Source organism: Aplidium turbinatum, chromosome 8 (genome assembly GCF_918807975.1).
Source record: "Aplidium turbinatum chromosome 8, kaAplTurb1.1, whole genome shotgun sequence".
NCBI classification, from domain to species: Eukaryota; Metazoa; Chordata; class Ascidiacea; order Aplousobranchia; family Polyclinidae; genus Aplidium; species Aplidium turbinatum.
Window position 1 is genome coordinate 24222475 of NC_137479.1, and position 22519 is coordinate 24244993.

General features: G+C 38.8%; 2 protein-coding genes across 2 annotated transcripts; one reads left to right on the forward strand and one right to left on the reverse strand.

Moving 5' to 3' along the window:
- Positions 1-1099: 1099 nt before the first annotated feature.
- On the forward strand, positions 1100-15156 carry LOC145775449 (dynein intermediate chain 2, ciliary-like). The gene is made up of 16 exons (XM_082586746.1): positions 1100-1200; positions 3270-3329; positions 3867-4043; positions 6153-6286; positions 7908-8064; positions 8576-8677; positions 8994-9138; positions 9458-9617; positions 9862-10029; positions 10300-10423; positions 11188-11277; positions 12393-12480; positions 12970-13198; positions 13663-13765; positions 14098-14283; positions 14734-15156. Exons 1-16 carry the CDS (start codon positions 1174-1176, stop codon positions 14845-14847), a joined length of 2064 nt encoding a protein of 687 aa, XP_082442872.1. The 5' UTR covers positions 1100-1173; the 3' UTR covers positions 14848-15156.
- Positions 15157-18567: 3411 nt separating this feature from the next.
- LOC145776182 (large ribosomal subunit protein mL46-like) lies at positions 18568-22388 on the reverse strand. The gene is made up of 5 exons (XM_082587584.1): positions 22206-22388; positions 20960-21109; positions 20394-20499; positions 19628-19764; positions 18568-19467 (listed from the first exon to the last, which is right to left on the reverse strand). Exons 1-5 carry the CDS (start codon positions 22386-22388, stop codon positions 19174-19176), a joined length of 870 nt encoding a protein of 289 aa, XP_082443710.1. The 3' UTR covers positions 18568-19173.
- Positions 22389-22519: the final 131 nt, after the last annotated feature.

Below are 22519 nucleotides of genomic sequence, written 5' to 3' on the forward strand. Positions count from 1 at the left end.
ATTGTTAGGTAAAAATTGATGAGGGAGCTTGAGGGTTCAGTAAAAAATTAAGTGCACTTTCGCACAAACTACATTATATTCAATCAGTGCAGCAAGGGAACCAAGGCAATAAATTTCCCTAAATTGCTTATTTACCTAACTTCGTTTCTAAGTAAGTGGCAAATGGCAATTCTTCTGTAGAGACTAGAGATCAGAGCAATAAGCCAAGAGCAGACAACAAAACAGTGAAAAAGGAATGCAGAGTTGCCAGATAAATATTTAAGTCCCGCGATTTGGAGATGTTTGTCAAGTCATTCATCATGTCGTTTACATTTGGAAAAAAATTAAATTAAAAAAAAGACAATTGGAAACGTTGTCAGTTTGGTGCAACAAATTCAATTCAATTTTATTTTTCATTGCTAGCGCAAAAATGTAGAAAACGATAAAGTAAACACACGAATTTTACACCAGCAAAAGGAAAAGATGACAAAACCAAAAGGTTTAAAATATGCATCAATAAAACAGTATTAAGAATTAAAGGATTAAAAATAAACCTCATTTGGACAACACGAAATGCCTGTTGAAGACATATGGAAGAGTTTTTAATATATATTTTAGTGAGACAATGAGTTAAGGATTTAGAAAAAGTGTATAAGTTTTCTACATTTTTGAAAAGGTGATAGAATCGAATTTATCTTTAATCTGGCAACACTAACTACAATTTTGGCTGATTGCTTTAGTTTCCTTTTCCTTCTGCTTAGTTTCCGCCTTGTAGTAATAGTAACCTGCTCGCATGGATTCACGTGGCATGTATTATAATTCTTCCTTTTTGTGTCGTAAAAATAAGGCAATCGCTGTCAGCCTTCGTATCTCCTTTTTTAGATATCCCTGGTGTTGCATTATATCCTAGAGATGCTGCAGTGGTATAGACTTACTGGCTGAGTAGATCACAGAAGATGCTGAGATTTAAGTAAAAGCTTGGTCTTTTTCCATGAAAGCATAAAATCAATAAGATTATCAGATTCACTTGTATTAGGATAAAGTTTTGACCCATAGCACTGGGGCAAGCTTCGTACTGCCCCGCTATAAAGCATTTTACAAAATTTGTGCTTGTAAAATCAGATATTGTACCGGTAGTTATTGATCAAGGCAAGATTTGATTAAGGCTGTGAGGTTGCTTTTTCTCATATCAGCATGGCTCCCAAGGCTAAATCAGTTAAGGTAAGGAGTTAAAAACCTCGTAATAAACATTTTGCTTTGAAGTGTGTCATATATATAGGCTAGTGTATACAATCTGATTGTTGTTTTAGAACAGGGGTGACAAACCTTTTTGCAGTCGCGGGCCACTTTGTCAATTACACATGAGTTATCGGGTCACACAACTTAGCGCTTGTTAAAATTCCATGACGTCATAGATTGGAATCGACCAAAAATACAAGATAAAGTCAGGCCTCGAAATTCACGGCGGACACGGCGGTCATGTCCGCCGTCACAGCATGTGATGTCCGCGGGAAGTACCATCTAGATCGGTCATATTTGTCCGCCGAGAAATAACACAGGAACTAGCGATACAAATCGCCGTTGCATAGCACGAACAATTGTTGCAAAAATATTATTTCCCGCGCATTTCAGCGCGCATCTACAAAATGTGAATGCTGTATTATATCCCTTAGCTTCAATTCAAGCAGAAAAATTTTCGATTTTTGCATTGCTTCAACGATTGATGACATTGAATCAGCGTAACAAAGGTGAATTCTTCGCCAAGAATCGATGGGAGTACCGGTACTTCTACACTAATCACGCGCAATTTAGTTCAAGTCTTACGTCACAATGTCTAGCTTTCATCTCCGAGTAATATTGATAAGGCAAGGTTGGTTACAAAATTAGATTGTAAGAGTAGGCTATTACAGCAAGACGCAGCAAAATTTGTTAAGTTTTGGTATTGCAGTAGGAAAGAAAAGGCCCAGTGAATATTCACTTTCGCTCACATGATACACAAAAATAAATCTAGAAAAAGCTTAGTGAAACTTTGCACAGCAGAAAATAATAGCGTTAGTGTAGAAGTTTTCCGACTTGTGCCCAGAGCATTGTGACGCAAGAGGCCATACGACCTCGTTAGGTGGAAATTAATCAGTTATGCGGCGTATTAGGCAGCTAGCTGGCGCTTTGACTCTTCAAGCGCACGTCGTTGGTCTGATGAAAGCTTTTCAGAGTGACTTTGCTGAAATTTTAGAAAGCCTTCCACACTGTAGCTATAGTTCTCAAATGGCAAAGAATTATCAAGATATAGTGATTAAGCATGATGATCGACGTTAAAACTCGTGTGTCCGTCGAGAGACTTAATTTGTCCGCCGAGATAGCTGCTCAGACCGGACACGTTTGTCCGCCGTCAACAAAAACGAATTTCGAGGCCTGTAAAGTTGGTGAATAGTGTTTTCACAACTTTACCTTATAGCTTTCCTATTTTCTAACTTTAAACCCTGAAAGTTAGTGTTTAGGGCAAGAAACTAGCAAAGGAAGGTGTACCAGTGAAGGCATAAAACAGCTTTGAAATGTCTTTTGTCTTTAATGCATGAGCGATTGTCAAATTGTTTTTTCGGGCCGCACAAAATTCTTTGACGGGCCGCAGGTTTGTCACCGCTGTTTTAGAATGAGGCAATTGACATGCTTCTCTAAAATTTTGAAAAAGATATCAAAATAACATTTGCTATCAAGCCTAGTTAACATTTTTGTGGCCACACAGACATTTCAAATTGCATGCTCTTGAATCAAAGCGTCAAAGAAGTAAAAATTTAATGAAGTACAGGTAATTCATTCTGGTAAATGCGACATAGAAATAATGCATGATTAGTCAAATTAAAAGTCTTATTATATAGTCCTGGTACCTTCATTTTGTTTTTAAATCTTTAATGTTTGTTGTGTAACTTATTAGTATCTTATCAGCTTGCCTTGTTTTCTGAGTTATTGGCTATTCAATTGTAGCCTGTAGTCTACATTTAGCCTGCCTTATGTGCCAAGCAGGAATGAGCTTCAGTACCACTCTTAAAAATGCTTTAATATGACCCAAAACCAACCAACAAGGTATTGAACTCATGCCTATCGATTTAGAGATAAAGACACTAACCACTGTTTTTTTCACCACAAACTAAGCAGGAAAATGTTGTAGTTTGATTTGTTAGTTAACGATCTAATGAATAATGGGTATTGTCAAACTTTGTGATAAGGCAATCTTTTAGTTTTGCACTATGAGATGCATTGCAACATTGTTTCACCAGCATCTTCTTTTTTAGGCTCATGCTTCAACTGTTGCAGACCACTCAAGTAAATCAAAACGAGCAGCAAAGCAAAAAGTTAGTACGGTACTTTTTTCTTTGAGCTTATTTTGTAACTTTTATTGATTGGCAAAATAATCGCTTTTGATACTGAAGTTGCAATATTTTTCATAGGATTACCATATTTATCATATTGATGCAATGCATTTACACATTAGGTTACCATGATGTTAGTTAAATTTCTTCAACTCTTGTTTGGTTTTGGCTTCGATCTGTTCTGTAGCAACCAAAAGTTGCAGCTATCCTGTTCAAAATTTAAAAAAATATTTTTGTTCCTTAACTAGTCATTATCTAATAGTTTTGTCGCTACAAAATGAATTGCTGCTAAAGAAAAAAAGAGTAATAATTTGAAGTATTTGAACAGTGGAAAGGTATTGTGGCTGGTGCTACAACTACATAGAAAAAATATTTGGATAAGTATTTAGATTTCAGCATAGTTATAAACTATTTTAACTTAACCTTGTGGAGATAAGGGTGAGCATTAAGCGGTTTACCGAATCATGGACGTCACACCCATTTAAACCATCATCACAAAATTTCGCTTTCTATTTTCAGGACGAAGACGATGTGATTATTGATGAATTTGGAGATGAGTTGGTGCAAGGACGCAGTTTCCAAAAACCTCACGACCAGCTTGTACTGTCAGAGGCAGAACTACAAGAAGAGTTCACACGAATATTAACTGCAGACAATCCACATGCTCCTCAAAATATTATTCGCTTTATTTTTAAGGTGACATTGATATGATGTTCAGGCCCGTAGCCAGACATTTTCAAGGGGGGGTTCCCAAATCCAAAAATATGGACCTTTTGATAACACTTCCTTCTTTGCCTGTCCCCAAGCAAGCAATCAAAACATAGGAAGTGGCAGTACATAATATATAAACCAACAAACAAAACAAACTTCAAATTGTCAACATTACAAAAACAAAATAAATAAATAGACTACGAACAATTTTCACATTAACAATAGCACATCTACAGGGACGCCGGAAGCGGGGGCAGAGGGGACGGGTGCCCTTTTAAGGTCATGTAAACTACTGCACATTTTGCAATATAACAATTTCTGCTATTCGCTTTTAGCCTAAATTGTCTACGATATGCGAGCTTCTAAACCAGGGAACCGCAAATAGTGGGTCGCGACCCACATTTGGATCGCGAGATTATCCACGGTGGGTTGCAAAAGGGTTTAAACTTACTATAAATATAACTTGTATGTCAAAAATAAATACAATCATATACTCTTTGACGCACTGAGTTTCGTCTTTCCACCTAAAACATCGGGAAGCTGATCGTGAGCTACATGCTCAGAACAATGGAAAACCTCTGTCCTTCTGCCCTGAACCAAAATATCTTAGGGTGACTATAGACAGATCGCTCACATACCACCACCATTTAGTGTCACTGCGCAAGAAACTGACATCCCGCACTGGGCTACTCAAGCGCCTGGTAGGCTCCAGCTGGGGGGCGAGGGCTGACACTTTTCAGCCTTTTTCCTTGTCTACTCTTCAGCAGAGTAGGCTACTGTGCACCTGTTTGGTGCCGCAGTGTTCACTGCCATAAACATCGCCACAGCCATAAACAGCGCCTTGCGCACAATGACCGGATGCCTGTGTCCCACGCCATCGGACAATCTCCCCATTCTAGCTGGCATCCAACCTGCTGAGCTTCGTCGTGAAGAAGCGACTCTGTCTCTCAGTCGACGGGCACCGAAGCCTAACCACCTTCTCCACCACAAGATCTCTGCTCTCCCAAACGAGCACCTCCGGCGACTGAAATCAAGACACCCATTCGTGCCTGCCGCTTAACTTCTGATTAACGAAGCTGATAAACAAAACATCTCTGCGGCTACTTAGGCAGACCATCTATTGAATTCTGAACGGAAGTCAAGTAGCCTATTACCAGACTCCATTTGTTCATTTCCTACGGCGACACATGCTCCATAGGCCTGACACTACAGAGACAGGCATGGGTGCGCCTCAACAGTCTTCGTACGGGCGTCGGGTTTTTCTGCTCAACCATGCACCAATGGTGAATGGCCTCTTCCTCCTCCTATGAATGTGGTGCCGAGGAACAGACCGCAGACCACATCATCAATGACTGTAGAACGGAGTGGAAGGTCTGCGCGTCTTGAATGATGAAACCAAAGACTGGCTGCTCTCTAGCAGCCTTCCAGTGTAGTCCTGAAACATCGTGAATCTGGGGTGGTAAAAAGGTAGATCCTCGGTCCCAGAGGCTTACATGATGACGACCACAGTTAGGAGGTCCACTCGCTTATTAAGCCCAATTTGGTCCATTCCTGAATTATTGAAAGTATAGGAGTGGTAGAAAATCCCCCCCGCTCAATAAGCCCAAAATTGTCCTGTCCCGATGTGGGCTTAATAACCGGGGACGACCGTATTGAAATTGATATTATATTGCAAAAGATTTTGCGCAAAAATTATATGCATCTGAAACCTTTGGGCCGCAAAGATTTCGAACGATTGTCTTTTGGGTCGCGCCAACAAGTATTTGCAGACCCCTGTTCTAAACAAGCAACAATATATTAACATGTTTATTCAGAACTATCTGGAAGGTTTCAGCTGATCATAGGTAGCTGATCCTGTGATCGTATGTACACTACACCTTCTCCAAAATGTGGACCTTTTCGGCTCAAGGGGGGGTTCCCGAGAACCCCCCCTGGCTACGGGCCTGTGATGTTACAAACTATATCTTGTACAAACAAGCTTCAAAAGCAAAGTTATAGCCCACAACACATCAGGAAAAAATATTAATTCATGTTCGAATTTGTGGAACTTATAAAAATTTAAACTAAGGCTAACCATATCTAGTTGTACTTCAGGAAAAAGCTTTTAAGCAAATACCACAAGTAGAGCAAATCGCCATTCACTTTTCGTTGGAGGGTAATTTGTTACATAAGGACAGTGATGAAGCCAGAAGACAGAGAGCGAAAGGAACTCAAGGTGAAATAAGAAGGTGGGCTATTGTATATATTACTTTGTACTGTACTTCTGTGTTCTGTAATGGTCAAACTATATAAGGCAGACAATGATGGCAAAGGTTACTTATGTTATAAAGCTTGCTCAGTGGTGAGACGATATTTGCACGATACTTAAAAATACGTCAATTCAACACTGCTCCAGAACATGAGGCTGTGTCTCGACAAGACGCTTATTGACATGCCAAAATAATGAGAAGAACTAAATCAGTGACTGTGTGTCCCTTCGCTGCTTCTAGTTTTTTGTCATGTTGCATACGTGTCATTGCAGTATACTGCATGTTGTGGCACTTACACACAAAAGTAGTGCTTTACTTTTTTATCGAAACCAAATCATATAGCATGCTTCCATTGTTCTTACCTCTTTGTCACAATCGATATGCGTAGTCACTCGACACTCGACAGGCTACATTTTTGTTGTAGAATTGGTGAGCTATTTTATTGTGTAATTCTGTTGTGTTTTGTCGAATACTGACCTTTAGTTAGTCAATCTTTATTTTTGTGAAATCTGATTCTAGAAAATTTTGTGTACGTGAGATTCTGGAAACTTCTTTGACTTGCTGATCAGAAGAATGAATTCTTGTGATTTAATATTTCTCTAGTCTCTGAAAGCTTCCGGTCCAAGCAAGCCTGTTATAAATAGCCGCGTGATTTTATTAGAGTTGTGTATCATGGGGATTAGAAATTGTAATGAAAAGTATATGGAAGATACTATAGAGTTCTATAGACTATAGAGTTCTAGCCGATATTAAACAGATTGTAAAAGTGGGAGTTATTGCCATTTGTAAAGTAGCTGTTGCAAGTCGAAATGGCCCGTTTCGGTGAGTCCGATTCGGTGAGTTCCCTATTCGGTGAGAGCCTTTTTCGGTGAGAGCCCTATTCGGTGATTTTTTTTTTAAATTATTGGGTACCGTAGCCTAATTATCATTGCCGTTATAGGGGGTAGGGTTAGTGGTTAGGGGATAAGGGTTGTGGTTAGGGGTTAAGGGTTGTGGTTAGAGATTAAGGGTTAGTGGTTAGGGGTTGTGGTTAGGGGTTAAGGGGTTAGGGTCTTATTTCAACGTTTAGCGACGTTAAAACGATGTAAAAGCGGCAATGATAATTAGGCTACGGTACCCGATAATTTTCAAAAAAAATTTCAAAAAAATCACCAAATGGGGCTCTCACCGAAAAAGGCTCTCACCGAAAAGGCTCTCACCGAATCGGACTCACCGAATAGTAGCAGACCCGTTCCAAGTAGTAGTGTATATTATATATTTATTTTGAAATCCTCGAAGATGTTTGCCGTTTAGAATTTGATTTCTTTATGTGCTGGAAGTGGTAAACTATCCGTCAGTTCAAGAATTTTCTTCTATCATCTCACAAGCAGAACTATTCGACCATTTATTTGACTGTTTAACATTTGATGTCCCAATAAACTACGTCATCAATCTTTTTAAGGTCTCTTAACGTGTAAGAACTAGAAAGAATTGTGACACTCTTGTGGGTCTATATTGTGAATTCTAATTACTTGGGCATGTTTTTTATCAAAGCAAGCTCGATGCTTGTACTGTTATGTATTGTACACCACTTATTATCAAACGTGTTGTGTTTTTTTAGTGATGCCACTTTCGGTGAACATGGAGAGGAAGAGACTGGTGGCGACGTCGGAGATAAAGGGGAAGTGCAACATGTTCTTCCTCCTAAAGGAGAAGCACTTCGAAATCAGTTTAATTTCAGCGAACGAGCGTCACAAACCTTTAATAATCCCTTCAGAGTAATTAATTCCAAAATATTGTAGCTGCCACAGTTACTCTGCTTTTTACTTTGATGTTAAACTTGCAATACAAAGAAGCTTTGTCACAACACAACTTTAACCGTAACGCTACAATACTTTGTTAGCAATGTGTAATTCATTTGTTTAATCAATCATTCAATTAACATCTTCTCATTTCAGGACAGTTTTTGTTTTCCTTTGGCACAAGGGTTGGCTGGTTTTCAAAATCTTTTTTCAATTTAGCAAAACTTCCTGCATTTTCTTAACCCAACCTTGTGCTCTGCAGTCATTCACTATATAGCACAAAGCACCCTTTACCCGGTTCTTTTCACTAGTTTTTTACGTTTTACTTACCAAGTTTAATGGTTTATGCAATTCATAGGCTACAGTGGTGTAATCAAATACTGTACTGTATATCCATTAAGTTACGTGTTTCAACTTGCTGTAACTTGCAAGGCCGAAGTTGCCATAGCTTGGAACCAGCTACCTCAACCAGCTACATATTTATCAGGAACGAAGTACAGCCACTGAGCCTCCACCGCGTGCAAATTTTTCAGCTAATGCTAACCAATGGAAAATATATGACGCTTATTACGAAGATCTTCTCAAACAGGTCTGGACTTGAAGTGTTGTGTTGATTGAAGAATTGAAATAAAAAAAAAATGAAAATGCATTTTCTTCAACTGTTGGAACATTGTGTTTCAAATGACTGAAGAATCGTATATCGTCACAATTTATCAAACTTAGCTCGGAAATTGCTTTTTCACATTGATTCATTGTCCATACGCGTTGAATCAGTGTAAAAACACTCATTTTGCAAGCTGGAAAGCACTCCGTTTATTGGCCTCATCTATGCTTGTGAGCATGCCTGAACTATGCTTTGCACCGAAAAGGTCAATACAAGGCTTTTATTTCAATTTGACTTCCAGGAAAAGGCCAAAGAGAAAGCCATCAAGCAGGTTCATCATGTTAATCCTTTCAAGAAAGAAGAAGACAAGCCCAAAAACAAGATTGTAACTTTAGAATCCCTCCCTGAAGATGTATCACGTGTATCTAAAGCGGCCAAGATCGTTGGTTTGTGCAATGTTTTTAAACATCAGTTTTGTGCAATCATTTTCCTCGTGAGGCTTGATTCTAATTTAAGAACCTTTTAAAGAAAAGAATCAGAGACTTGTTATTTTTATGTTCTTGATACGACTGTAATCAAAGTATACAAACATCATTATCAATCGTCAACAGCAAGATTGTAAAAATATTACTTGTAAGTTTTTTGCTTGTATTTGGGATAGCCTACTGTACTTTCATTGGAATGACAAGTAACAAGATATGTCAACAGCTTCAAATAACAATTGAACATAGTTTCGAAAAATTCCTTAAAAGTACATACTTCTAGAGCGAATGGTGAACCAAAATGCTTACGATGATATCGCCCAGGACTTCAGCTATTTTGAAGACGCCTCGGATCAATATCGGGACCAGGAAGGGACGCTTCTTCCGCTCTGGAAGTTTGGCTTCGAAAAAGCGAAGCGTCTTGGGGTTACCGCTCTTTGCTGGTAAGTTGCATGGCTGTGAAATCGGAGGGGTATTGAAGTGATCGGAGTCGGCCAGTTATAAGCCGCGGAGTCGGAGTCCTATATTTTTCACCCGACTACACAGCCCTTGTATGTTGTAACGAGAAGTTAGTTCTTTCTAACGACAGTTATACATTGCGTAATGTCTTGAGATAGGTGCAAAATAAACGTTGACACACAGTGCGAAAATTGAAGACTGATGCATTCACGATGTTTTTATTCACAGGAACCCAATACATTATGATCTGTTTGTTGTTGGTTATGGTTCCTACGATTTCACCAAGCAAGGTCAGGGCATGGTGCTTTTCTATTCACTAAAAAATCCTTCATATCCCGAGTACATTTACCCAACCGAAAAGGGTGTGATGTGCCTTGATGTCCATCCACTTTATCAGTAAGTTTCATAGAAAAGCGTTTCGTCATTCCAACATTGTTTTGCTATGTTATGTTTTGCCGATATTTCAGCCCAGCCAGCAAATCAGATACATTTTACATTGACTTAACCTAATTTAACGTTGGATTAATTACATCTACAGACGTTAAATCAATGCAAAAAGGGCTCATTTGCTAGCTGGGGGAGTGTTTACAGTATAAACTTCTTGCCGTAGGAATTATTCTTTAACTGAAGCTCCTGCATGTTGAATCAAGTAGCTTTGTTGTTCAGATATCTGGTTTGTGTTGGTTGTTATGACGGAAATGTTTGCGTATTTAACGTAAAGGACGCAGGGCCTGGTCCAGCATACAGAAGCAAGGCTAGAAGTGGAAAACATACAGATCCAGTTTGGCAGGTAGCAATGTTAGTATCAGCTGTGTATATACAGTTACAGCTACTGATCCAGGTTTTAGGAAGGTCTACATCAGTCATGCTACCGCCCTATTGTCTCGCCACAGCATGGTTACAATGTATCTTTATGTTTCTAGCAGAAGCAGCTTTGTTTAGCTCACTATGTCGCTGACGTTTAAATCAATCAGTTCTAAACATTTCTGAATTCCCAGCGTTAGCAAATGCACCCGCGGCTGGTTGTGCGGTGACCAGTATCGTTCGTTTTTTTTTTAAACAAACATCAAATATTTACCACGTTTACAAAATGAGGCAAGTGAGGCTTACTTTCATTATTGTGTTAAAAATGAAACTCAACGTACAAGTTTGATGACATCGATTTGAGTGCAATGCCCTGCTTCTTGCAAAGTCGCTGTAGCTCTATTATATTGTGAGTTTTTTTCTTTGCTTTATCTTCGTAATCAAGAGTGCATAAAATATTTTCCGAAAATGAATGAACAAAGAACGGAGAATAGCGTTAACACCTGAAACTCTTGTATAATGGATGGGCAAAAGTTATTTCACTGGAAGATACAGTTGACAGAAGCAGAAACCCTGTTAAACCAGGCCATATATGAAAGCATCAAGTAGGCTACATTTGGAATTGGGATATGCAGTAGGCCAGATATACGCTTGACTGTGCATGTCGTCATCTACATTCTACATACCAAAGTGATTGCAACGCTTAGTGTGTTATGTAATGTGAAATACGGCAATGCACTTAATTTTCAGGTCAAATGGCAAGAAGACGACTTAGACCACAACCACAACTTCTTTTCAGCCGCTTCAGATGGAAGAATTGTATGTTGGACGCTTGTAAAAGTGAGAAAGCTTTTCCTTTTGATATACGTGGTTTAGTAGCGGCACACTGGACGAACTACACATGGAACACGGAGTGGCAAAACAACTCCTCCCGACTCCGTGATTTCCTACCCGACGTCGATCCCCACCATCCGGGAATGTCCCTCACAAGACTTGCGTGGGTCCGGCTTAACCGCCTACGAACCGGCGTCGATCGCTTTCGTTCAGACATGTGCAGATGGGGCCTGGCTCCCTCACCGGGATGCGAGTGTGGTGCCACAGACCAAACAGTAGACCATGTCGTCCATGACTGCCCAATCCATCAACCACCACATGGAACGCTTGGACTGAAGGCCCTGGATGACGAGACTGTCGAGTGGCTGATGACCTTATGCCCAAACATATAGTCCGGAAGAAGGCTCATACGACGAAGAAGTAGCGGATAGATTGGCCTATTCCGAGTCGGTAATAAGGGTTCGATGTCTTTGTGGGGTCATACCTAAGACCTCACAAAATGGCACCAAATCTCGCTTCTGCTTAGTCATTAGCATTGGAGAAGCTGATTCAAGGTAACAATGTACTCAGTTTCATCTCTATATAGTTGCGTTGGAAGTATCCAGCCTACTTCGTAAATAGTTTAAACAGAGGTCACCAAACTTTTTTTAAGAGAGGGTTAATTAGCGCCGGTGAGTGATAAGAAGGGATGTTAGCGCCGGATGATAATTTTGCTCAATCTATCCGGTTCAAGGTAAATCCGGTTACCCTTGGTAACGGGGACATCACCGGATGAAAACTGGACTACTACTACTTCATGCTGCGTTAAATTTTGATTAAGATTTTTCTTCAATATCAAATCACGTTTTTTGCACAGTGAAGCGCCGGATGGAGGAACCTCGCGGCCGGATTTGGCCCGTAGGTTGTAGTTTGGTGACCCCTGGGTTAGTACAACGCGAGTAGTTACAATGCCATAACTTAAAAAAGTACACATTGCACATAAATGTGAACTGTATGTGTGCAGTATGTTCATTTTTTTGGGCTAAGATTCCAACAATCATGGAAGATTGTATTGCAGGTTTAATTCATGGCAATTTGCTTTCAGTTTGTCTTAACTTGTTTGAGTCTCAATCAATTTCCAGGGCGAGCTGCTACACTCGGAAGTGATCACACTCCCCGCATACGACGAACCAGTAGAGGGAGACGATGGAACTCAACTTGAACTGCAGAGTGAGCCATTGCACTTTTGTTAATTGTATTTGTTAGAAAGTAAGTGCTATAAAACGTAAGATGGCGGAGGTAAAAACCCGTGAATTAACTGCATTCAACAAGTCTATTTACGAGCTGTGAAAAAACAGTCCAATGTTTTGTCCCTCAAAGTAAGCACGCATCTCGGCTGTTCAAAAATCACTATAATGATTTATTGTTTTGATTGAATGTATTGAAGTGATAACTCTGCGTGTTAACACACTCCAGTGAAAGACACATCCCCGGAAGCGTTGATCTTTGCTGAGTTTGACATCTCATTTTGCTGGCTTGTGTATAAGTGATTCAATACAGAGATTTCTAGTAGCCTAATTTTAGGGAGGGGAATTTTAACAAAACACAGTGATGTGTCTTACATTAATCCGGCCTTGCAAATACATTGTAGATAAATTTTTCTGTGTTTTAGGGGGCGATCGCCCTATCGTTTATCGCAGCTGTATCACTGGCTTGCAGATTGCGGCATGTCCTTTGATTTTCACAAAACGATCGATGGCCTCTTTCTGGTTGGAACAGAAGAGGGAAAGATTCATAAATGCTCGAAGGCTTATTCGAGTCTGGTTCTAGACACCATTGATGCTCATTGCATGTCTGTGGATGCTGTCAGGTGGAACCCTTTCCATTCGGACATCTTCATATCCTGTTCTGCCGACTGGACAGTTAAAATCTGGGATCATGACTACAGGTTTTATGTCAGCAAAAATAAAGCTAACTTAGTTAAGATCATAAATTATCTTGAAACAAGCTCAGTAGGCCTACTTCGCAGGCGAAAACTTGTAAAATTACATGCAATGAGGTTAAAAGACTTTCTGTCAAATAATTAACAAATTTCCACACAGTTGCACTTTTTTGCGTTATAGCTTTAGAAGATTATAGAACCAACAACACTAGGTCTGTGGGCCTAGTGTCTTTAGTGTTGCCCGATTGCGTGTGTTGTTAAAAGCTAATTGATAAGTCTGGCCGCTGTTATACGAGAGGGGATCCGTTATAAGCTAGTTGAAATGTACTAAACACACAGGAAGCCATCCGTACTAAGATTTTCATCCAATAGTTTTATCGTGTTCTGATGACCCAGAGCTTACTTTGTATTGCGCTAATGCCCAGCTCGGTTACTCATTTTTATGGAACTATCTTATTTTTATTGCGCAGGAATCAAGCCATGTTTAGTTTTGATCTGAACTGCTCTGTTGGTGACGTGGCTTGGTCGCCGTATTCTTCCACAGTCTTTGCTGCGGTCACAGTTGATGGTAAGGTGAGGAAAACTAGCGTTTCTTTCAGTCAGCCTTATTCTGAATGTTTTCATTTTTGCTAATTAAGACGAAATATGAAGTAGCCCACCAGCTACGGTAGCCTATAGACTGCTACTTCTAGTATCTAGAGTCGTAGACATAGGCTACACTACTTTAATGAATAAAACGTCGAAAAAACACTGAAAGTGCGTAAACAATTGTTTGGTTTGAGGCACCATCACACAAATTATTCGTAAATAAATAACATCTTTGCATTACGGTAGCAATTCAAATCGAAGTCCGTTATATTTTTGTGCTGCTTTACCGTCTTCAATCTTTCATTTTGATCAAACAGGTTCATGTTTTTGACTTGAATGTGAATAAGTATGAAGCTCTGTGCCAGCAGCATGTTGTGCAGAAGAAAAGAACAAAACTGACTCACCTGGAATTCAATCCGAAGCATAAGATTTTAATCGTTGGCGACGACAAAGGTTTCGTAACCAGCTTAAAGCTGTCACCCAACCTTAGAAAAGTCTCAAAGGTAAGCCTAACCCACCCAGTAAAATCCGTTCTTTTCACGAATCAATGTAAAAAGTAGGAATTTGCAGACTACGGGTTGTGAATCAATTGCAAGGGCTTGGTCAAAGGTGAAACATGACTCACCTCAAATTTTAGACTGACTTTGTCAAGTGCCAACAGCCCAACACACACGACAGTGACCTCTGCACTCTGCAGGTCAACCAAAATTTCTCCCCCACACCATAGGTATGGTAAATTGCACAAACTTCGTACAATTCGATGTGCTCTAGCACGACGAATAACGGGTGTGCGGTGTTGTTGCTTTTGAGAAGCTCAGAACTTTGGTAGTAAGACGGTCGATACATGATGCTAGACCAGTGTTTTACGCATAAATTTTTTGCGAGTACACAAGAAGTCGACTGGAATATGGTTTTCACACCATTCACGCTTGACGGTGTAATTTCTTTCATAGAAAAAAAGAGGGGAAAAAGCCAAACCATTGGATCCCGAAGCTGAAGTTGCAAAGCTCGACAAAATTCTGAGATTAGTTCGAGAACCAGGCAATAGAGAAAAACAGGAACTTTGATCATGCTGCGGATGCTTCGCAATCTCCTTGCGGCACCTGATCGTTGCCTTGAACCTAAGTGGCGTGAGGTTTAGAATGGTTCACAAGGCTCCAATTCCACATCATTCTCAGATGGCTCAAAAAATCATTACTTTTGATAAGACTGTGAAAGAAACCTGCAATCACAGTGTTAAAAAATTCGTCGTTTGTTTGTTTTGTGAGTTGATTTAGCGTTGATCGAATGAAGATGTGTTTTTATAGTTTTTTTTTAATAAACCGTTCAATTTGAATCTTTACCGTACTTCTACGGTGCAGTATTCAAGGAACAGATCCTACAAAATATCGCATCCGTGTTGAGTTGTTGTTGACTACTTGTTACGCCCAGGTGAAGGCCGATTTTCCACTTTGTGTCAAAAGACTACTGAAAATACTGCTGAAAGACTACCTCCAAGAATTGAGATTCCTCTGCCATTAAAATGTATGGAGTTTTCGGCCTTAGAACATGCTACAAATCTAGCTTTTCATTTAATTGTCGACATACTTAACGTGAAGACGTAAAAACTGGGTCTGCTACTATTCGGCGAGTCCGATTCGGCGAGTCCGATTCGACTAGTCCGATTCGGCGAGTTCCCTATTCGGCGAGAGCCCTTTTCGGCGAGTGCCCTATTCGGCGAGTTTTTGAAATTTTTGAAAGGAAATTATCGGGTACGTAGCCTAATTATAATTGGCGTTTTTACATCGTTTTAACGTCGCTAAACGTTGAAATCGTGCAGAAAGGAATAAAAATAAAATGTTTGAACTATGATATTAAATTAAAATTCGTCATGTCAGTTCGTTTGTTTTTATTTCTGACCATCATATGAAAAACAATACACGTCAACATAGCAAAGGTAAAAGCGACAAAACGCGAACGTTAAAACGTGCTTGAATTCGTCATGTCAGTTCAGTTGTTTTTCTTTCTGATCATGATATCAAAAACAATACACGTCAACATAGCAAAGGTGTAGAAAAAGGTAGAAGCGACAAAACACGAACGTTAAAACGTGCTTGTGACCGAAGTAAGTTATTCAGTTGAAAGAAATTTGGCACGGTCGCAACACTTTCAGAAAAATTTAAGATATGAAGGAAAAATAAAACAAAGAAAATGTTACAAAAAAAAAATAAAATAGATCATGTTTATGTCTATAAGTTAGTACTTTTGAATAGTTAAAATGATTAGTTTGGACCAACAAATGTGTGGCCTACAGCTTGGATTGAAAGGAAATTATCGGGTACCGTAGCCTAGTTATCCCAACCAGCAAAAAATTGTTCCAAAAACACAGTTCATTTTTACATTGTAGTAACAGAATGAAAAGGCTAAACAAATGTGTGGCCTATCGTGTTAACGTCGCTAAACGTTGAAATCGTGTAGAAAAGGGAGCTTTTGCTGACTAGGATACTTTGAAACTGAGAAACATTCACAGAAACTCTACGATTTGTTCCAAGAACCCATTTAGCATAACATTTCATTTGTACATTGATTCAACGTCTGAATACATTATCTTAAAAATGCAACGTATCGTAGGGCTTCTGTGAATGTTTCTCAGTTTCAACGTATCCTAGTCAGCAAAAGCACCCTTTTCTACACGATTTCAACGTTTAGCGACGTTAAAACGATAGGCCACACATTTGGTTAGCCTTTTCATTCTGTTACTACAATGTAAAAATGAACTGTTAGGCTAACTGGGTTCTTGGAACAAATTTTTGCTGGTTGGGATAACTAGGCTACGGTAGCCTACCCGATAATTTCCTTTCAATCTAAGCTGTAGGAGTGTAGGTCACACATTTGTTGATCCAAACTAATCATTTTAACCATAGGCGCCTACGCCGTGGGGGCCAGGCCCCCACGCATATTTCCGCGTGGGAGCAACTTTTTATGCTGCATTGATAGTTTTGATACATAAAACAATACATGAACTAGCGATCGGCAGCAGGAAAACATTTTTAAATGCAAACCGCAACAGCTTCGCAGTAAATAATCACTAGAACGAGTAGCGATGCTACAAATCCCACCCCAGACAAAAAATCGGTCATTTTTACGTTGATTTAACGTCTGCAGACGTTGCATCAATGTAAAAATGACTGATTTTGCTGCCTGTGACATAGCAAAAATCTACCATTTTGCGTCGATTCAATGTCATCAGATGTTGAATGCACCCAAAAACAACATAATTTGCTACGTTGACGCAGCGTGCGTTTAACATAATGCGCTTGCAAACAGCCTCGCTGTCGCTTTCAAAAGTTGAAACCTCTACAGAGAATTGTCGCGGCAGTGAATCGGTTGCTTTGAAAATGAACTTGAAGTCTCGGCCCGAGGTTACCACTAACCAACGTAACAAGGGCTGGTATAAACCGCACTGCCCACAGTCGCACAAGCGGCATAATCAACACAACAACGGCCTCGCGCAAACTGCATGGCGCACACACGTCCGTTGCCATAGAAACCCGATCAAAGGCGGGGAATATGCGCATCTTTTGTTTCATTTGCAACACGAAAACGGGCGTATTACAGCGAATTGGAACTTGAAAGCTGGTCAGCCATAAGTTGCGATATTGTAGTGAAAAGGAAGCAATATCAAGTCGAAAACTTAATCAAACGTCTCTCTGTAACTATTTTTCAAGGGCTGTTTACGAATGTCAGCAACTTTTAAATTTATTAAAGGTGACGTGCTGTTGTATTGCTGTAAACATGAATGATTTTGCTTTCAACAGGTATATTTTCAAGCATATGATCAAATTAGTATTTTCATTCCATTTACAGTATACCTTTTAGTAAACCTTTTCGTCTCTTGTTTCATGCTAATAAATCTAGTTTGTTGCTAAACTTTATGTTGCGCTTAGCTTAAAGAGTCGCAATCCATCAACCGCTAGCCAACGCAGACGCATAGCATGTGTTTTGGTCGAGCTTTGTTTATAATAATTAACGGTAGGTCGAACGTAGCGATAACTCCGAGTGTGGCAATAAAAGCAATCCTAGTGTGACGACATACAGTAATTACGTCATCCATCTGCGTGACATTTCGCTGAATTTACGTTGCTGCTGATGAAACACGCTTTCGCCACCACGGCCAAAAAAATAGTTAGGCGCCTATGATTTTAACTATTCAAAAGTACTACCTAATAGACATAAACATTATTTTTTTTGTAACATTTTCTTTGTTTTATTTTTCCTTCATATCTTAAATTTTTCTGAAGGTGATGCGACCTTGCCAAATTTCTTTCAACTCAATAACTTACTTCGGTCACAAGCACGTTTTAACGTTCGCGTTTTGTCGCTTTTACCTTTTTCTACACCTTTGCTATGTTGACGTGAATTGTTTTTGATATCATGATCAGAAAGATAAACAACTGAACTGACATGACGAATTCAAGCACGTTTTAACGTTCGCGTTTTGTCGCTTCTACCTTTGCTATGTTGACGTTTATTGTTTTTGATATGATGGTCAAAAATAAAAATAACTGAACTGACATGACGAATTCAAGCACGTTTTAACGTTCGCGTTTTGTCGCTTCTACCTTTGCTATGTTGACGTGTATTGTTTTTTATATGATGGTCAAAAATAAAAATAACTGAACTGACATGACGAATTTTAATTTAATAGTTCAAACATTTTATTTTTATTCCTTTCTGCACGATTTCAACGTTTAGCGACGTTAAAACGATGTAAAAACGGCAATTGCAATTAGGCTAGGGTACCCGATAATTTCCTTTTAAAAATTTCAAAAACTCGCCGAATAGGGCACTCGCCGAAAAAGGCTCTCGCCGAATAGGGAACTCGCCGAATCGGACTAGTCGAATCGGACTCGCCGAATCGGACTCGCCGAAACGGGCCATTCCGGTAAAAACTAGTATGGGCAAAAGCAAACTAAACATAAGTTGAATTAGCCGTAAACACAAAAAAACGAAAGACAAATACGTTGTACATTGCAATACAGTAATAAATAAATGTAAAATCGATTTCGTAAGACACCATTAAAGTGGTTAATTAATAATTGGTTAAAAACCAGGAGACACTTTCACATTCAATGAAAACATTTTATTCGATCCTATTCAGCAGCAATCAAACGCTTTATAACCGAATCCATACAGATTTACTATCTCCACATATGTAAGTACACTTTATTCGCACACTGTGGCTTCAAGCGCACAGCAGAGGACAGTTCGGTTCGAAGCTGACGGCTCGGTCTCATTTCACGTTGCAAGTTTTTCGATAGAAACCCATTAAGTTGTCCGTCAAGCAAACTGAAGTTATTTTATAATCGCTTATTAACAGTAAATTCGGCTACAGGTACGTGAAAACCAGGCCACTAAAACACTATATTGTCGATTGCTGCAATATATTTAGGTTTCATAAACTTTCGCATTTCATCTTTGGCCACCCAAGCATGACCTAAAACAGGGGCAACGTTACTTTGAAAAGAAAAGTTCCCTTTTTCTGCATTCTCCTGCACAAACGCTTTGTGAATGAACAGCTTGGCACCGACTCGAGTATCGTTTCTAGCTCCTCTCGGAAACTTGTGCTTGTAGAAACCACAAGGTGAGTTTGATACAAAATGAGTTGGAAGATCATAGCAATGTCTCTCCAACGCACGGGTTGCTGACTGAAAACAAAAAGATACGAAAACTGTTACAATGATGAGTAACCGCTGTTCATCGTTCTAATTATCGTGAACAAATATAGAAGCGTTTTATATTGACCTCGCTTTAAAAAAAATCTACACAACGCCAAGAGCCTTCACAACTAGCAAGCTTATATTTTACCTCTCTCAAGTCTTCTCCCTCTCTCCACTCTTCTTTCGGCAACATCCACACCGCGTCGTTTCCCAGTTGCTGTTTAATGATAAGTATAAGGGAGTCTCGCGGCTTTCTGTTTCGGTTACCAAAGTCCTTCTCCAAAGCTGAGAATAGCAAATCGTCTCAAACATACTGTAGTCCAAGTACTGTGGTAAGCAAATGAACTGATTACTCAGTTTCATTTCAATAAAAAATAGTGATTGCGTGCTTACTGGGTACCGTATTTACTCGTTTGTAAGCCGCTATGTATGATGCCGCACTTTCAATAATATTAAAAAATACAATTTGGGAAGCATTTTGCGAGTGTACGATCATTGGAATAAATTGACTGCAGTATTGGTAGCATACTTTTTCGCCCTAGATTTAAACTTTAAAGCACTCCATTGTAATGTCTACCGATTAACGCATTCTAATCACACCATGCCCGTGCCTTGTTTGAATCGAATCTTAGACCTATTTTAGAAGACAGCAACCGCAACGGATATTCTTAGAACAATTACATGTAATCCCGTTCACACTTAAACCATAAAATTGTAGCTCCTACTAAGATATTACTTTTTTCATATAAAATAAATAAACAACAGATCTCTCACAAGTTCGGTTTAGGTCTACAAATAATGGAAAAGGTTGCTATTTTGTTGCTAAATATAGAACGTTTTAAAAAACATAAAAAGAGCAAATAGATATTAAAGACAAAGGCAATCTTGCACATAAAATTTCTCCATAAACGTACCAATTTCTCTTTGAGAATTTTTGTACTTTTCAAACAAGGCTTCATTCTCTTCTAAATCTTGTTCAATTTCTTTGTGAAGTCGACTTCCTAAGTTTCTTTGACCAAACTTAAAACACAAAATATTTTGATCAATGAAATTTGGTCTTAAAAAATTCATACATGATTTAGTGGCACATAATGTAGAATCAAGAGATTAAACATCAACATTGCTGCTGTAAATATGGCAGCCATAGTTTAAGACAGATTTCATCATAAGTTTTTACATAAATGTCTAATGTTTGGAGTTTTAATTGCCGAGCCTTAAATGCATAAAAGAAAACATATTTATTGTGAAATCAAAGCTTATTCAGATCAAATGCTTACAAATAGAAAGTTTAAGACTAAAGCATTAAGCAGTTCAAAATTTTTTAAACCAAGCTGCATTTAAGTACGGTAAGTATACTATTGAAACATGCGGTGATTTCATCAGAATAAAATAGCACTTGAGTTTTTTTAGTTAAAGTTTTACTCATACTCTGAAAGACCGATATTCCGCAGCTTGTTACAATAGTTTTCTGAATTTATACCTCAAAGCCTTCCAATAGCTGTTGACGCTGTTGTTCAATCCCTGACCAGTTGCTTAAAATATCATTTTTAAATTCACATTCTCTTCTCATAGCAGCATAGTTTAGTGTCATATCATCAGCATGTCCTTTGCCTGCAATAGGAAGTCGCACCTGCACATATATTATTATCAGCCCTGATAGCTCAGTTGGTTAGCGCGTGATTTCTGAAACGAAGAAGCTTCAAGATCAAGCGGCGCTGGTTCGACTCTCGGAGTGTGTGCTTGAGCAACGCATGTTAAGGACTGCTCTCCATTCAGCGGCACCTAATGGATAGAATAATTCCCTGGCATTAGCACTTCAACAATTCGGAAACTCCACTCGGTCAATCTCGGTGACCGGGCCTGCGTCAGTGGTTCAAAGCCTCTACAAGTATGCGAAACTGCCAGGACTCTCAAAGAAGCTTTCCCAGTCCGAGGATAAAGATTCAATAAATCAGTTTGAAGCAGTAGCCCATGCACAGTATGCACCAGTATAATCAGAATGAGCCAGTTGAAGCATTTTAAGATCCCATTTAACCGCAGGACACCCTAATGTTTAACTGAAAGTTTTAGGTAGGCATATATGCTTCAATATTATATGTTGGCACAGTTGGGTGTCTTGCGTTAGAATTTCTAAAATTTATCTACTCAGAAAAAACTTATTAACGTAATACAGAGATTTGGTATTTGTTCTATATTAAAACAATGAAAACTATTAATACTACAAAAAGTGCTCAATGCCAAGCAAAAAGGCAAAGCAGAGCGAATTAAATCAAATATAGTTATTACTATCTGAAGCCTTTACAAATTGTTTCACCTAACGGATCATCAGAAGGTCTGAAAAAAACATGCAAACAGTAAAGAATCGATAATTCTGAAAAGATATTAAATATTACAACTGTAATTTAATCTGCCAAAAAAATCTCTAAACCTGTACTTCCTGAGAAGATATTAAATATTGCAACTATATTCTATATATATTCAACTATATTATATATGCAACTATATTATATATATATTCTATATTATGTGTATACAGTACTAGACAACTGATTGCTGCATTAGAAGGTTACAGAATAATTCCAGTCCTTAACCTTGTGCGTAGGGCTATTCTGCCACCAACAACCCCCATTGAGAAGTTTGTTTTTTTTTGCTCAATGTCAATACAGTATTGCTTTTAACAAAAAGTATGAGGCTAGTTTTCTAAATCACAGCAGTTTGTAACTTACCACACAAACAGCAGCATACAGCTTCCACGGAAAAGGTCCACAATTTGAACAGAGTTTCTTCACATCAACAATTGGATGTAATTCAGATGACAGTAATCGTACTCCAATAGACAAGGTAGGGTTACATGGTTTTCCAGCTAAATTACATTTAAATAGTAGTTTCCTTGCTGCAGTTGCTGCCATTACAGTGTGAAGAGCTGAACCATATCAATGAAACAATTTCTCATATATTTTAAGCTCAATTTTACAAGTCGATTGTAATAAAAAAGATTCTGAAAAATCAATTTTTTTGTTTTTTCAATATTTTGTAGTGA